The 16543-nt window shown below is 34.1% G+C and overlaps 1 protein-coding gene across 1 annotated transcript in view; it reads left to right on the plus strand.

The window, feature by feature from the left end:
* Positions 1-16543, plus strand: part of EYS (eyes shut homolog) — a 2088383-nt gene that overhangs the window by 720668 nt on the left and 1351172 nt on the right. The window contains exon 14 of the mRNA XM_063618766.1: positions 2643-2756. Coding sequence (XP_063474836.1) covers positions 2643-2756 — 114 coding nt within the window. The remainder of the gene's footprint in view (positions 1-2642; positions 2757-16543) is intronic.

Here is a 16543-nt window from a genome sequence, read left to right on the forward strand (position 1 = left end):
TGGACTGTCAAGTTTCCCTATGGGTGTATATGTATTGTGTTGTAGAATTTGTTATATATTAGAGGATAAAATATGATGTAAAATCCAAGATTTGCATGAATTTAAAATTAAAGTTTCAAATTTGAAAAAAAAAAAAAAGCCTTCCTTGTAGTGTCTTGTCAAACCCTCCTGATGTCTAAGATCACAAATTCTCTATCCTCATTAGTTAGGATTGCTCTAATAGATTAGCTTGGGAAATATGGATGAGGGGTGGAAAGAAATTGAAGGCTGAAATTGTTAGGTATTTCATCACATTTGTCTTTTAGAAATACAAGTTCGTGGCGGTGTGAAATTCAGGTTGGTAAGGGGAAGCTGGGATCAGAAGACACAGAGACATATTGAAGAATAGTAACCTAGAGAAAGACACGCTGATTGATTCCACTGTGTGCAGGAATGTGACCCATGTTTCTCCTACTTCACCAGAAATTTAGAAGAGTATCACGTTAATATTGTAAATTAATATTTCATTATTTCTTTCCTCCTTCCACTCTTTGGGAACTTGAGGACTGTAGGAATCTTCACAAAGTGTATTTGTCACAAGACAAATAGGTTTCCCTCAGTGTGATTAAACTTAAAGAGGTATCTTCCTGAGCTGCTTCTCTTGTTACCTCTTTACAGGATCTAAATGATCTAACCACAGAATTCCCTCCCTTTCATTTTCTTAGAGAATTTACTTCAGAACCCAATAATTATGAATTCTTTCTTTGCCTCTTTGGGGTATAAATATATTTAAAAGCCTCTTGTTCATTTAAGAACCCAAGACTATCTTTCTTAGGGACCTGGGAGCCATCCCTTTGAAATGTAAGGAAGATAGCATGTGTATCTCCCAGTCTCTGTAGGAGGGTAGGAGACTAACTTTGGTATGCACCTTGATCCAAGTTGTAATACTACCTCCTAACTTGAAGATTGAAAAACAAATCTAATTATCTTTTTGTTAAGGCTAAATAGCAAATGCATATGACCTATGAGCTCTCTCACCCCAGCTCTTAAAAACTCTCTCATCCATTGTTACAATGGAGTCAAGCTCAGACTGACTTTTGGCTCTGCTCCTTCATTGCAATAGCCTTCAATAAAATCTTTCTTGATTGTTTAACTTTTTTTCTGGTTAAACTTTTGCTTTGACAATAGGGTTCTCAATTTCCACAAAATTATCTCATTAAAAAAAACTAATAGATTAAAGGTTTAAAAAGTTTTCATTGACTCACATAATTCTTTTTAATACTCACTTTTTTTCTGAGCTTACCTTGATGTTCTAGTGTCAGGTATTCACTAAATATTTCATTTTGTCAGTGATAATAGTGATATTTTCTATTTAGTCTAGTATGTTGATTCCTATTAGATTAATTTGATGTAAGTTTTCTTCTTTCTAAATTCATGTTACTGTTTTCGAGAATTTTTTTTAAAAAAGAAGGAATGTTTTCATTCAAATAATTTGCTAATAATTTGCATTGTGTCAATGTCAATTTTCTATTATTGTTATAAATTGGTAAGAAAACTAGCTGTCATAAGTGATAAAAATCAATTCAGTGTCAGTTGAGGCTATGATTTTCAACTGTTGGGAAATTAACAAGCAATCTAAGTGGTATAATGAGAAAGGTCAGCTTTAGCAACACAAATTCTAGGTGGAGGATGAATGAAAATATGAATTGGACAACAGTTTAAAGAAAATGCTAAGACTATATAGTTAATGGACATTTATTTCTTTTCTTTCCATATAGGCTTACTTTGTAAAATTACTAGAAAAAAAAGTAATTCATCACCCTGGCACCATAATATTATATCTACAAAAATCATGAGTAGATTGAAATGCATCTACCCATTACCCAAGGCTTTATTAGTAAATAGCACTCAATAACCTTCTTATAAAGAACATTTAGGGCCAGACTCAGTGGCCCATGTCTGTAATTCCTGCGCTTTGGGAGGTCAAAGCGACTGGATCTCCTGAAGTCAGGATTTCGAGACCAGCCTGACCAATATGGTGAAGCCTTGTCTCTACTAAAAATACAAAAATTAGCCTGGCATGGTGGTGTGTGCCTGTAATTCCAGCTACTCAGGACGCTGAGACAGGATAATTTCTTGAACCCAGGAGGCAGAGGTTGCAGTGATCTGAGATCGCCCCACTGCACTACAGCCTGGGAGACAGAGCGAGATTCCCGCTCCAAAACAAACAAACGAACAAATAACATTCAGCCCTCAGGGACATACATCAGGATGTTATTGATTCACCAATATTTTCTTTTCGTTCCTTTTTTATTTCCTTTCACCTAACATTTGATCTGCATTTCAATAACCTGAAATATCTGCACCATCTCTAGACTCTCCAGCAAAAGATAAATTAGTTCACATCTAAAGAGACTTTGCATGCCTACAAACACAGAAGAGATTAGTGTCCTTTTAGTAATTCTAAGAGAAGTTACTACAGTTTGTAGCAAGGTGAAATAAATGGGTTCTGATAGTAATATATGTGGCATTCTTATCTAATAAATTTAGTTTCAGATATCATTCTAAGCGGATTAAAGGCTTGTGCAAATTTAAGTATTACAACTTGATACATGCCTGTCTTGTTAACACTTAACATTTTTTTTTTTTACTATTTTCCAAAGGTACGCAATGTGAAATTGATATAGATGAGTGTGCTTCACATCCCTGCAAAAATGGAGCCACCTGCATTGACCAACCTGGTAATTACTTCTGCCCGTGTGTGCCTCCGTTTAAAGGTAATGAACACCAAGGGAGAAGGAAAAGCAAACATAATTAACTTTAAAAAGCACTTCTGTCTCTTGTCTGAACTCATTTCAGTCTTCCAACAACATTATTAGTCCTTCATTTTCTTAAAGTCAGCTTCTAAAGTGACCAACCAATTATTCCTTAGGCAGAAACTGGAGTGAAATTAGTTTTGTTTACATACACACTAAAATAGTTGAGTTTCTTATTTTTCTATTTGAAAGGTCACCAATGAAACCAAAAGATACAATATAAAAGTAAGGAAGGAAAATATTACCAGACTATCATGTTCTGTTTGAAATATTCTTCCATATTATTTTCTTATGAAATTGTCAAGTTTTCTTTTTTTCTTTCTAAACTAATTATCTGTTTAATTTTTCAGTGTTCAACTTTGATGGTAATTCTTCAACTTCAATTCAGGAATTGTATTTTTTCTCCAAAAACTAAACAAATCCTTGCTTTGCCTTATAAATATTTTAATATATTATTTCAACTAGTATATAGATACTAATTCATTGAGCACGTCCTTGAACTTTAGTATCTCTTTCTAAGCTAAGAAATTTGAAACTGTTCAACTAAATAAAATTAATTTAGATATTTTTTAATGTTATACCTATTTACCTTAAAAAAGTATCTTATAATTACTTATGAAAAATGTAAGATTGTATGCCCCACTTCAAATATTTTACATCCATTTAAACACATTAAGTTATAACTTTCTTACTGTTAAATGACAATAAGAATATATCTAGCTCATTTATTTGAATGTAATTTAAATGAGAAATGTTATTTAAATACCACAGTCTGCCAAAAATTAATAATAATTGTTTAATTATAATTTCCATCAATGTTTTAACATATATGTAATATTCACATAACAGACAATATTTTATCATGCTTGGGTAGGTGGGATATCAATTCATACTTATTTAATTATGCATCTTTAAAGATACAGGGGGAATGGCCTAAGTAATCTCAGTAAAAATGTTAGACTTCATTTTTATTTTTTGAGAGAGGATCTCACTCTGTCAACAAGGTTGGGGTGCAGTGGTGCTATCATAGCTCACCACAGCCTCTGCGTCCTGGGCTTAAGTGATCCTCCCCTTAATCCCCTGAGTAGATAGGACTACAGGTGCATGCCAGCATATCAGGGTAGTTTTTGTATTATTGTAGAGACAGGATTTCACCATGTTGCCCAGGCTGGTGGACTTCATTTAAAAAATAACTGTTTTTCTAGTGCCCAGATTTTGGTTTTTCATGCATTCTTCAATTAAAAAAATCAAATCTCCTTAGAGATCTAGCTAATTTTAGGACTAAACATGGAATATAGCATGAATAATATTGTAATGCCAGAAAATGTGAAAGTACTTTAACACCAAAGTATGAGATTAAGTCAAAGTGAGCCAACGGAAGGAGCTCCCAATGATTAAAGCTAGAATGATTTGAGCACCAAAATAAAGGAGTATTGGCTGGTACCCAAAATATAAATATGTAAGAGTCCATACTAATGGAAATGTATGATTGAATAAATGAATGAGAAGTAATAGACACATCTTTTTGTACAATAATCCCAAATAATTTATGTGGGTACTTTGAACTTAACGAAGTGGAACAAAACTCCCCATCCCTTAAATTTAGACAGCAGATAGTGACTGGCTTTCAAAGAGTATGGCATGTAAAAAGGGGGTTGTGGAGGGAAGAGTAGCTTTACAGTGGAGAAATCTGACAATTGCTACCTCAGCTACAGGATCATGGTTAACATCAACATACACAGCTGTGTTAATAACCTAAACTTTTGATATGAAGTGATGAGAATGGCACTTTTTGTCTCTCATCGTCCTTTCAAAAGTACATTTTCAGAGTCTAGTCATCAAAAAATTATCAGACAAATCCCAATTGACAGACATTCTAAAAAATACTTGACTAGAATTTCTCAAATCTGTTAAGGTCGTCAAAAGCAAGAAAAGTCTGAGAAACTTTCAAAGCCAAGAGAAGCCTAAGGAAATACTACTTCTAAAAGTAATATGGTATCTTGGAAGAGATCTTGGAACAGAAAAAAAGACATTAGCTTAAAACTTAGGAAATACAAATAAAGTACAGACATTAGTTAATAACATCAATATTGGTTCATTTATTGTGACAAATATACCATAGTAGCTTAGGATATTAATACAGGGGAACTTGTTATGGAGTATACAGGACCTCTCTGTACTATCCTTGCAACTATTCTGCAAATCTAAAACTACTCTAAAATAAAAGCTTAATTTACAAATGATCAATTGCAAATAATTTCTGATTCAAAATATTTTACATTAGGCTGGGCATAGTGGCTCACACCTGTAGCCCCTGCACATTGAGAGGTTGAGGCAAAAGGATTGCTTGAAGCCAGAAGTTCCAGACCAGCCTGGCCAACATAGCAAATCCCTGTCTCTAAAACATAAAAAGGAAAAATGAGCCAGTTGTGGTGGCATGCTTGTGGTCCCAGCTACTCAGAAGGCTGAAGCAGGAGGATTGGTTGAGCCCATAAGGTTGAGGCTTCTGTGAATTATTGTGCCACTGCACCCCAACCTGGGCAACAAAGTGAGACCCCATCTATAAAATAAACAAATAAAAAACAGTAACAAAAGAAAACCTAAAACCAAAACCAAACCAAAATATTTTCCATTAAAACAAAACCGAATTTGTAAAGCATGAATAGAAATGTTAGGTAATCATAAATATTTTAACCTTCATGTACTAAATACTAAATATTTTAATCTATGAATTATAATGAAAAGGATTCTTCAGTTAATGGTAGTGCCTTACCTTTATAAGGTACATTAACATGTTCAATGGAACTGTACATACATAACACAAAAAAGCAAAAAAAAGGTTAAATTATTTTAAAATGCATGTGCCTGATAATGTATATTTTTCTGGTAATCATATCACATAAATTTATACTGTAGACACCCTATCCTAGACATAAATACATTCTAATTCAGTTTATATTCTTATACATCTTTCAGCTGGAAACATGCCTTGCATATCAGAAGATGGCTACGTGTTTGTCTTTTTCTTTTACTCCTAGGCACAGGCTTAATTAACTTGTATATAGATGAGACCATGTGAATGAATTCTGACCAACAGAAAATCAATAGTAGTTTTTATCTTGCAATGTGGTTCATAAAAATATCTCACAGTTTTTAACTTTTTCATTTCTTCTACATTCTTCTTAGAGTTGCCTGAAAAGCTAGAGAAAAGCCAGGAGATGGAAGAGTATAGGTCCCTAATTCTTACATAAAAAGGTGTTCATGGACCAGGAATACCCCTATTATACTGAGAGTTAAAAAACAAATTAATTTATGAGTTGTTATTGTGCTAAACCACTAAGGTTAAGGTACTTTGTTCTTTATTATTATTATTATTATTATACTTGTGATAGTTTACTGAGAGTGATGGTTTCCAGTTTCATCCATGTCCCTACAAAGGACATGAACTCATCATTTTTTATGGCTGCATAGTATTCCATGGTGTATATGTGCCACATTTTCTTAATCCAGTCTATCATTGTTGGACATTTTGGTTGGTTCCAAGTCTTGGCTATTGTGAATAGTGCCGCAATAAACATACGTGTGCATGTGTCTTTATAGCAGCATGATTTATAGTCCTTTGGGTATATACCCAGTAATGGGATGGCTGGGTCAAATGGTATTTCTAGTTCTAGATCCCTGAGGAATCACCACACCGACTTCCACAATGGTTGAACTAGTTTACAGTCCCACCAACAGTGTAAAAGTGTTCCTATTTCTCCACATCCTCTCCAGCACCTGTTGTTTCCTGACTTTTTAATGATTGCCATTCTAACTGGTGTGAGATGGTATCTCATTGTGGTTTAGATTTGCATTTCTCTGATGGCCAGTGATGATGAGCATTTTTGCATGTGTTTTTTGGCTGCATAAATGTCTTCTTTTGAGAAGTATCTGTTCATGTCCTTTGCCCACTTTTTGATGGGGTTGTTTGTTTTTTTCTTGTAAATTTGTTGGAGTTCATTGTAGATTCTGGATATTAGCCCTTTGTCAGATGAGTAGGTTGCGAAAATTTTCTCCCATTCTGTAGGTTGCCTGTTCACTCTGATGGTAGTTTCTTTTGCTGTGCAGAAGCTCTTTAGTTTAATTAGATCCCATTTGTCAATTTTGGCTTTTGTTGCCATTGCTTTTGGTGTTTTAGACATGAAGTCCTTGCCCATGCCTATGTCCTGAATGGTATTGCCTAGGTTTTCTTCTAGGGTTGTTATGGTTTTAGGTCTAACATGTAAGTCTTTAATCCGTCTTGAATTAGTTTTTGTATAAAGTTTAAGGAAGGGATCCAGTTTCAGCTTTCTACATATGGCTAGCCAGTTTTCCCAGCACCATTTATTAAATAGAGAATCCTTTTCCCATTGCTTGTTTTTGTCTTTGGTACTTTGTTCTTTACGGCAACCAGCATTGTTAAGAATTAACCTTCGAATGCTAATAGGAAAGACTTTCCTTGAATACCTCACTAGAATTGATTTTTTTATTGTTATGAATAAGTACAATTTTTGAAAAAAGTGAATTCAGTTTCTATGCAAAAAGCACAAATAATTTCTATTTGTAAAACTTAGTAGCTGTTTGTTTTCTGATTAAATTCGCTCTGAGCCTGTTGGTGATTTCAGTCTTTTTCCCAAAGAAAGAAAAATAATACACATAAACAATGTAACTCCAGGATGACACATTAAAATCACAAGATTAAGTTAGTAAATTTTTAGTTGATTCACTAATTTGGTAAGTTTACTTGTTTGGAATTCAATAGATACAGGTTAGCAAAATATATCCTGTGGGAGAATATCCAGGCCTTTACTTGTTTTGTGCCTCTCACAAACATGACTATACTCATTCATTTATCTATGGTGGATGGCTGCTTCAGGCGCAAGTACAGAGTATGTGTTCTCTTTGCTTGCAAATCCTAAATTATTTACTATCTGGTCCTCTATAGAAAACATTTGCTGACCCCTGGTGTAGAAAATGCTCAAACAATAACCTATAACCTATTTTTTAAGTTAATTGTGGCTTTCTGTTGATATAGTCCAAGTTGTATCTATTAGATGTTTATTTGCACGAGCATATATTTTGATAAAATGATGTCTATCTTTTTTATATAAGAAATAGATGACTCTACTCCATTGTACTAGGTTAAATTCATAACTTTTCATTTTGAGTAAAATTTGTAGCATAATAATAATAATACATACCTTTATGAATTTATGCATTTACAATTTATGTTTGAAAATGTAAAGAATATATACAGTCACTATTTAGCAAATACATGAAATTGTAAGAATTTTCCTGAGAATTTACCCTAGTTTGAACATTTTGCCACTTATAGAAGTTACGTTTTATTACCGGTTATAACTTTTTAAAGCACATACTGGAAAAAGATATTTGTCCGAAAAGGGGATTGTGATTAATGGGAACAATAGAAAATAATTAGAAAAATCTTGGTGTAATTACTTCTGTAGAGCTGAATAATGCAGTGTTTTTATGCGTGTTAGTTTCTACTACTAAAATTACAGATCCTCCAAAAATAGCATAGCTTTCATACAAAATGTTATTAATGCTATATATCTTTTTTGATATCTGTAGAATCTTTTTTCTTCATTTTTTAAAAAACAAATAAATATGGAAAATAAATCCCTTAATACAATTCTTTTTCCATGAAGTGTTCATCCACTGGTGTAAGTGGTTAGCTTTGATTTAATCTGGTTCCCTTTCAAATTCTAGTCTTAGAAACTGAACTTAGCAAATAAATTTCAAATATGTATTTCTTTTTGAAGGAAAGGGTATTATCATTTTGTTTTCTGTTTACTATGGACTTAATTTTTCTTCAGAAAGGAACAAAAAATTTAATATGTAAAAATGAGTTTTCACTTTCCCTGATATAATTATCATAATATACCTGAACAAAATCTCATACTTTTCATGTAGCAAAGCAGGATACAGACTGCATACATATTTTCCATGTTTGGATACCACAATTTTCTATTTTAATTAAAACAAGAAGATACGAGGAAGTCATTCCTAGTAAGCACTGTTGTCATTAATGTGTCTATTGTCATGGCCAATGATTGCTTTCTGAGGCACCCTTTATTAAAAGCCCTCTATGCCTAGCACTTCCAAAAATGAATTGTGACATAAATTTGTCTTGATATACAAAATGTATTAAGCAGGGGATTTTATGTTTTGTGTGTAAAGTAAATGAGATTAATGCCTCAAAGTATAAATTTTCTTTCTACATAAGAAAATTAATTATTAAGCACATACACAAATGCACACGCACATACAAACACACACACACACACACACATAAACACACACCTGGGATTAAGCACACTTACTCATCTTTCCCCCAGAACTAAATGGGATTGGGTATGTGAAAAATGCTATTTTTTCACATAGTTATAACTATTTCCTTAAAATATATTATAATCAGTGCTAACCAATAAGGCAGCCCTTATCCAATCAGCAGTTTTAAATTCTAGAACTAATGTCCATGAAATATAATGGAAGTAAAGAGAAGATAACTGCCTACCATGTAAACGTTGTTCCTGACAAAATTGAGGCAATGTCTTACTTACCAATGAAGTATTTAAAGAAGCAAAGTATATTTCAGGAATAGGGCTGCTTTCTTAGTGGGTAGAAAAGACCACAGTACTCAAATTGCCTATGAATATTAATATTGCCTATTAATATATCAGTGATACTGTAATCTATATGAAGTTAATGCTCGTACTTACAGAAAGGTATGATTCAACTCTCCGATTCTATGACTTTATCTTGTTTTAGATTCCACACATAAGTGGGATCATGCGGTATTTGTCTCTTTGTGCCTGGTTTAACATGACGTCCTCCAGGTTCATCCAAGAGGAGGTATTGGTAAAAGGATACAAATTTTCAGTTAGGAGAAATAAATTCAAGATGTCCTGTACAACATGATGACTATAGTTTAAAACAATGTATTATATACTTAAAACTTACTTACAGATTAGATTTTGTATTCTCACCACCTCAAAATGTTTGTGAGGTAATACATGTGTTAATTAACTTGATTTAGCCATTCCATAATGTATACATGTATCAAAACATCATATTGAATGCTACATATATACATTTTTAATTTGTCAATTTAAACATAAAGTATGATGAACAATTCAAATTTTTAAATGTGAATTTACTGGCATCAAACTAAATTGTTGATGACTTTATAATTCATAAAATGAAAACTGTACATATTGCATTTCATTAAATGAAGGAGTTCTGGGGGAAAATAATGTTGCATATATCACTGTTAAAACAATCGTCCTTGCATTTCTGTCATATATTGGTGCTGAGAAATAAGTTGTTACTCTTTTCTTCTAAAATATAAAAGTTTTCAGTAGCTAATGCAAAAAAGATAAGGCTTTGTCATAAATTATTGCTTGATTCTCAAGAAAGTAAGTACTTAAGAATGTCATTCTGATAAAGCTACATACAGACAAGTAAAATGAAAATAATGTTTGAGCAAATGTCTTATCTGCTAGAGCTTTAAAGACACGTCTCTAAATGTGTAGTAATTAATATAAAAAGCTGAAATGGCAATTAGCCATTAAACATGTTCGCAAAAGAAAGTAAACAAAGAAGAACAAAACTCAGCAAAATAAAAATGCTTAAGTGTGTTGAAAGCCAGAGTAATAATGCTGTTTTCTGGATAGGACACTCTGTTATGGGAACTTGTAATTAGAAAGCAGATATAAGTATATATTTTTAAGTGCTTGTGAAGTGAAAAAGACTGGAGTGCAGATAATGGAGCAATTAGTTTTTCAGCCTTCACAGGCCATATTCAGTCATTCTTGTGTCAAGCTACAATGAGGAACTACAGATGCTGTAATTAAATGCTCCAGTCTACTCAATCTACAGCTATACTAAAGATTCTTGGAGTATAAAATATTTTGCCTAGGCTACCCAAACAACCATCTCTAATGTTCTGGAAATGTATTAAAGTCAAGTCCAGATCAATTTAGAATATTAACCAAAAGTCAATTAAATTTCTTTAATGAAAATGACAATATGCGTATTATTTTGGAGGAGTGGTCAAATAAATTGAATGAACTGTAAAATGCTGAGTCCATAATAAGTTATAAATCCAGTGGAAAAAATAAACTATTCATTAAATAGTTGACGTTAATTTTGTCTTTCATTTGTTCTGTCTAGCAATTAAACAGTAAATATGGAGCAAATATTGGTTTTTATTAGCAGTATTGTGTTCTTCTTCCTGGTGATTAAATCATTACCTTTAGTTCAATGTAAGTGCTAACATGCTAAGGTTATTTTGGCAGCAAGTATATAGGGAACCTGAGTGAAAGATGTGAATATTTCTATCTGCCATTTAAAACAAAATATTTTTTGCTTCTTTTATTCCCTTCTCTTATTTTTATTTTAGATTCAAAGCTCTTTAATATCTTGGCCAAACATGAATTTAATTCTACTATTTTAATTTTATTTCATGTTAATGGACCAGACCTATTTATTCCTTCTTCCTTTATAACCTATTGACTGCTCCATTTGGGTGGGTAATTATATTTGACTATATTTTCTGTAAAGTTAGCATATCAAGTGAAAAAATACTATAATTGACCATAAATATAAATATATTATATGGTTTTATCAACAAGTTAATGTGCAGCCCATCCCAGCTGAGTTACCTATTATGTGCAACAATAGGATGACAGGTCTGGCAAACTTAGAGAAATGTTTAGCTATACCGTACATTTTATACTAATCATTTTTATTTGCATTACCAAAAGGTGAAAATGTACTCCTGACACTCTAACAATGAGACAAAATTATAATTAAGTTAAAAATCACAGAGAAGGATTGTTTGCAGTGAATTCATAATGGTCTAAAAGCTTTGAAAAATTGGAAAGTAATAACAACGCTTTTGTTTTCTAAATGTGTACCTTTCTTCATTTCCAGCACAATACTCACCCTTAAACTGTGATATTATTCAGCATTCTGTCCTCAACTTTTAAACTTTTTCACTATATATGCTTTTCAGGTTGTTCAAATCTATTCAAATGTGTCAACTACCTATTTCCCAGCATGTGAAAAATGGTCTTTTCCCTTTAAATTGAAAGAAGTATATGTTGATAAGTTCTAAACTGCCATGCATATCCTAGTATTATGCATGTTCCTGGAATAAATTTAAAATAAAATAGGGAGCAGAGACAACAGAAACTGTGGGGATTCAAAGACCTCAAAGACATTCAGTTAGCTAAAATTACTCTGAGAGCATGAAGCTGGAGTTTTAAACAGAATTCAAACCAGAACTGTCGCCCAAGGAATATTAGGGGCAATGGGAAGTTATTAATCTGGGGAAAAATTGAACATAAATTTGGGGAGATTATTCTAAATTATAAAGTAGAATTTGATTTTTTTCTTCTTTTGAATTAATTTTCCTTTGTGTATTTGAGATTTCCAGCATGATTTATGGGATACATATAGATAGTAAAATGGTTACTATAGCGAAGCAGATTAACACATCTATCATCTCACATGGTTACTTTTCTTTTTGTGGCAAGGCACCTAAAATCTACTTATGGCACACTGGAAAGAGAAAAAATTAACTGCTTGCAGTAATCAAGCTATGGTCTATTGTAGAGGTATGGAAACAGGGCTTGAGTTAGGTAATTGGATAATTTCAGGAGATATTTAGGTTACAGACAAAATAGGTTAGAATGTTGTGGTGTTCAGATGTGTAAAGTAAGAAAAAAAGAAAATGATGTTCAGTTTCCTAGGTCGGATAAATGGATTATTGCTTTAGGGCAACAGGAGTGGAAGAAGCAGATTTAATGAAGAGGGAGATCAGCAGAGCTTCAAGCATACTGAACCTGTCAGATTGTAAATTATTAAAATCAAGGTTTCCTTTAAATAATCCTAGTATGTGCATCTGAAGCATAGGAGAAAGTTCTGGAAGGACTATAGTTTTATAAAGCATCAGTTAAAAAGAAGTATATTTGGAATGGTCAAGTTTTTTTCATAGGATTGGTTACTTAGAAATACTAAAATAGAAAGGCTGGATGGGGAAAGGAACACACAATGAGAAGTCAAAGGTGAACACAAAAGATGGGAGAGTTCCAATTAGGAAGAAGTAGTAAGAAAGTCCTAAATAGGATTGGACAGCCCAGTGTGATTTGGTGTGAAAATGGTCCAAAAGAGTATTACTGAAGTGGCCTTGGTAACCTTCACAAGAGGAGTTTCAGTGGAGTTTAGTCATTGATCATGATACATGTGGGACTGTACAGATGAAATGAAAAAGTGGCGATGGTAACGCTAGATTCCTTCTTGAAAATATTTGGTAGAAAAGTGGTAAGGAGAAATGAGGCTAAATGGGGGGAACGTGAGACAAAAGCAAGATTTGTTTATCAAAATGTTATGGGGGCTTAAGAGACGTATGGCTATCTTCCATTAGCCCTTTCAGATCTACTCAATGTCCAGGAAGCTACACTACATGACCTGTATTTTTCATGCTCTCTTTTGAGTTTGGCAAATGGGAGCCCCAATATGAAATAAGAGGAAAGGAAGAGACAGATGCAAATACGTTTATTACCTCATTTCCCTCGGTGTTTTGCCATAAGCTGCCCCTCCACTGATCAGGTTATCTTCCCTAGGGCAGTGGTCTCCACACAGTTCCTCTGCCTTAGGTTCTAGCACCAGCTACCTCCACTCAGCTCCTGGGTGGCAGGAAAGACCTCATTCTATTTCTGGTGGTTTCCACATGCTCTGCCGCACTTTGTAAGTAGTCCCTTATTAAATTCCCCACACATGTCTGAGTTCAATTGCATCATCTCTTGCCTGCTAGGATCCAATCACACTTAGTAATCCTAATGTATGCATAGGAAGATGTTAGACCAGAAGTAGAAACTACATCTTCAGGAGGCAGAGAAGATTATTAACAGAGAGGGCAGTGCAATGTGGTATGATTATAATCTACAAATCTGGTGGTAACGTGAAATGTCATCATAAATATAAATGGTCATAGATTTAAATGTGAAACATATAAATCTTTTAGAACAAAACAGAAGAGAAAATATTCGGGACTTAGAGCTATTCAAAGAATTCTTAGATTTGAAACAAAAAACAGGATCCAGAAATGGAAACATTAATAAATTGGACTTTGTCAAGATCAAGAGGGATGAATCTGTCACTCTTTGGTAATAAAGTAACCAAATACAAAGTATGGATGGAGATATAGGTAAGACTAGAGGTTTTGCTGTTAGAAATTTGAGGGAGTTATTTGATGAAATCCATGTTCTCTGGAATTTGGAGGCATGGTTATATTCTGTGAGTGACCAGAAAAATAACAATTTATAATTCAAGGAAAGTATATTAGTCTATTCTCAAAATGCTATCAAGAATTACCTGAGACTGGGTAGTTTATATATATATATAAAAAAAAAAGAGGTTTAATTGACTCATAGCTCCACAGGCTGTACAGGAGGGATGGCTGCAGAGGCCTCAGAAAACTTAGAATCACAGCAGAAGGTGAAGGGGAAGCAAGCGCAACTTCACATTGCATGGCAAGAGGATAGAAAAAGTGGGGCGAGGGTGAAGGTGCCACACAGTTTTAAATGACCAGATCTCCCATGAACTCAAAACGAGGGCTCACTTATCACAAAGGGAATGATGCAAGCCATTTATGGGGCATCTGCCCCCATAATACAAACACCTTCCACCAGGTTCCTCCCCAACTTTGAGAATTCAACATCAGTTTTGGGTGGGGACACATAGCCAAACCATATCAGAGAATATAAAACATTTCACATTTAAATGAATGTACATTTTCCCGTATGCTGGTGATAGTGTCTATTTCACTTGAAAATGATTTTCCTAACCACATTTTTCTTTAGGAGTTGCTGCTTTGACTAGAGTTAATATCTACCCTAAACCAGATCAAAAATTATTCTTGGGATCTGGAATGAAGAATTTGGGAAAATGTTCCTCAGACTTTATTTGACATTGACCATATGAAACACGAATTTACAATTATTGGCAAAAGGAAGTCCTCAAGTTGGCAGAAAAAAAAGTTCATAGAAGGATAGAATCATACCAATAATAAGGAAAGCTATAAAAAGACAAACAGATATGGCAAAGTGATATTCCCTAATGTGTCTGAGTCGAATGCACTTCTACTCTCACGATTTGCTACTTGAGCTAATAAATCTATCACTGTACCAGTGTTGATTCTACTGTGGTTCTGTCTCTTTTCCCTGAAAGAGTCTTCCATTATAAAAATGTAGGCACTATTGAAGTCCAGTTCACACATTTCTTGATGTCAGTCTTCAAACTTGTGTGATTTTTCTGTATCAGTGCTTGGTAGCCTAAGAGGAGTTGCATAGAATTAAAAAGTTATAGTAGTCCAGAATTGAGGAAATAAAGAGAAAATAATCGGTTCTTTGTGTCAATGAATAACCAGGGGAATGTAATCCCACCTCTTGAATCTGAAGTTTTATTGATATAGAAAAAAACTGTTGCTTAAGAGGGACAAAAGGAATATGATGCAATAATAATGAAACAGGTTTTAATGTGGCTATAAGGTAAAAGTATATTCAATAAATAATATAAGAAAGGTTGTTAATAACAAAAGGATGAGTTTGTTTGCAGTGTTATAACAAATCTACCAACTACGTCCCTAGCTGTTTAACCCTAATTGTTAAATTCTTTTATTTATTTTTTTTTTTTTTGAGACGGAGTCTTTCTCTGTCCCCCAGGCTGGAGTGCAGTGGTGCGATCTCGGCTCACCGCAACCTCCACCTCCTGGGTTCACGCCATTCTCCTGCCTCAGCCTCCAGAGTAGCTGGGACTACAGGTGCCCGCCAACACACCCGGCTAATTTTTTGTATTTTTAGTAGAGACGGGGTTTCACCGTGTTAGCCAGGATGGTCTCGATCTCCTGACCTCGTGATCCACCCGCCTCGGCCTCCCAAAGTGCTGGGATTACAGGCTTGAGCCACCGCGCCTGACCCCTAATTGTTAAATTCTAAACACATCTATATCTACCAGCTGCATCCCTAGCCGTTCTACAGCTGTTCTTGAGCCAAAACCTCTAGGTCAATTAAACCTCTTAGCAAATATTTCAGAGTCCATATCTTAAATTCCATAGACTAAGTGGCTTATAAACAACAAACATATTTGTCATGGTTCTGGAGGCTGCAAAGTCGAGCATCAAGGCACAAACAGTTTTGGTGTCTGGTACCAGCTCACTTCCTCATAGGCGGTTATCTTCTCACTGTAACCTCACAGAGCAGAAGGGATGAAGGATCTCTTCTATAAGGACTGTCGTGTCTTTTATAAGGACTCGAATTTCTTATAAACCTCAGAAATTATTCATGAGGTTTTCCCTCCAGAATGTCATCATGCCCCAAAGACTCCATATCCAAAACCTTCACATTGGAAATCAGATTTCAACATAAAAATTTGGGGCTGTGGAGTGTCACAAGCATTCAGACTATAGCAGGATACAATGGCAAGGTTTTGGAAAACTATCACAGTGGGAGGTTGATTCAAGTGAGAAGCACAGAGTTAAATGGAAATAGATGATTTAGAAAACATTGCACCATGAAAATTGTATTTTGTCAAGGATCAGAGTGTTCAGAAATCTAAGATATTGTGGACTTAGGAGAGCACACACACACAAAGGCAAACAGTAATCCTGGAGGCTTCTGGCAATGGTGGAATAGCATATAGAC

Source organism: Symphalangus syndactylus, chromosome 2, assembly GCF_028878055.3.
Source record: "Symphalangus syndactylus isolate Jambi chromosome 2, NHGRI_mSymSyn1-v2.1_pri, whole genome shotgun sequence".
NCBI classification, from domain to species: domain Eukaryota; kingdom Metazoa; phylum Chordata; class Mammalia; order Primates; family Hylobatidae; genus Symphalangus; species Symphalangus syndactylus.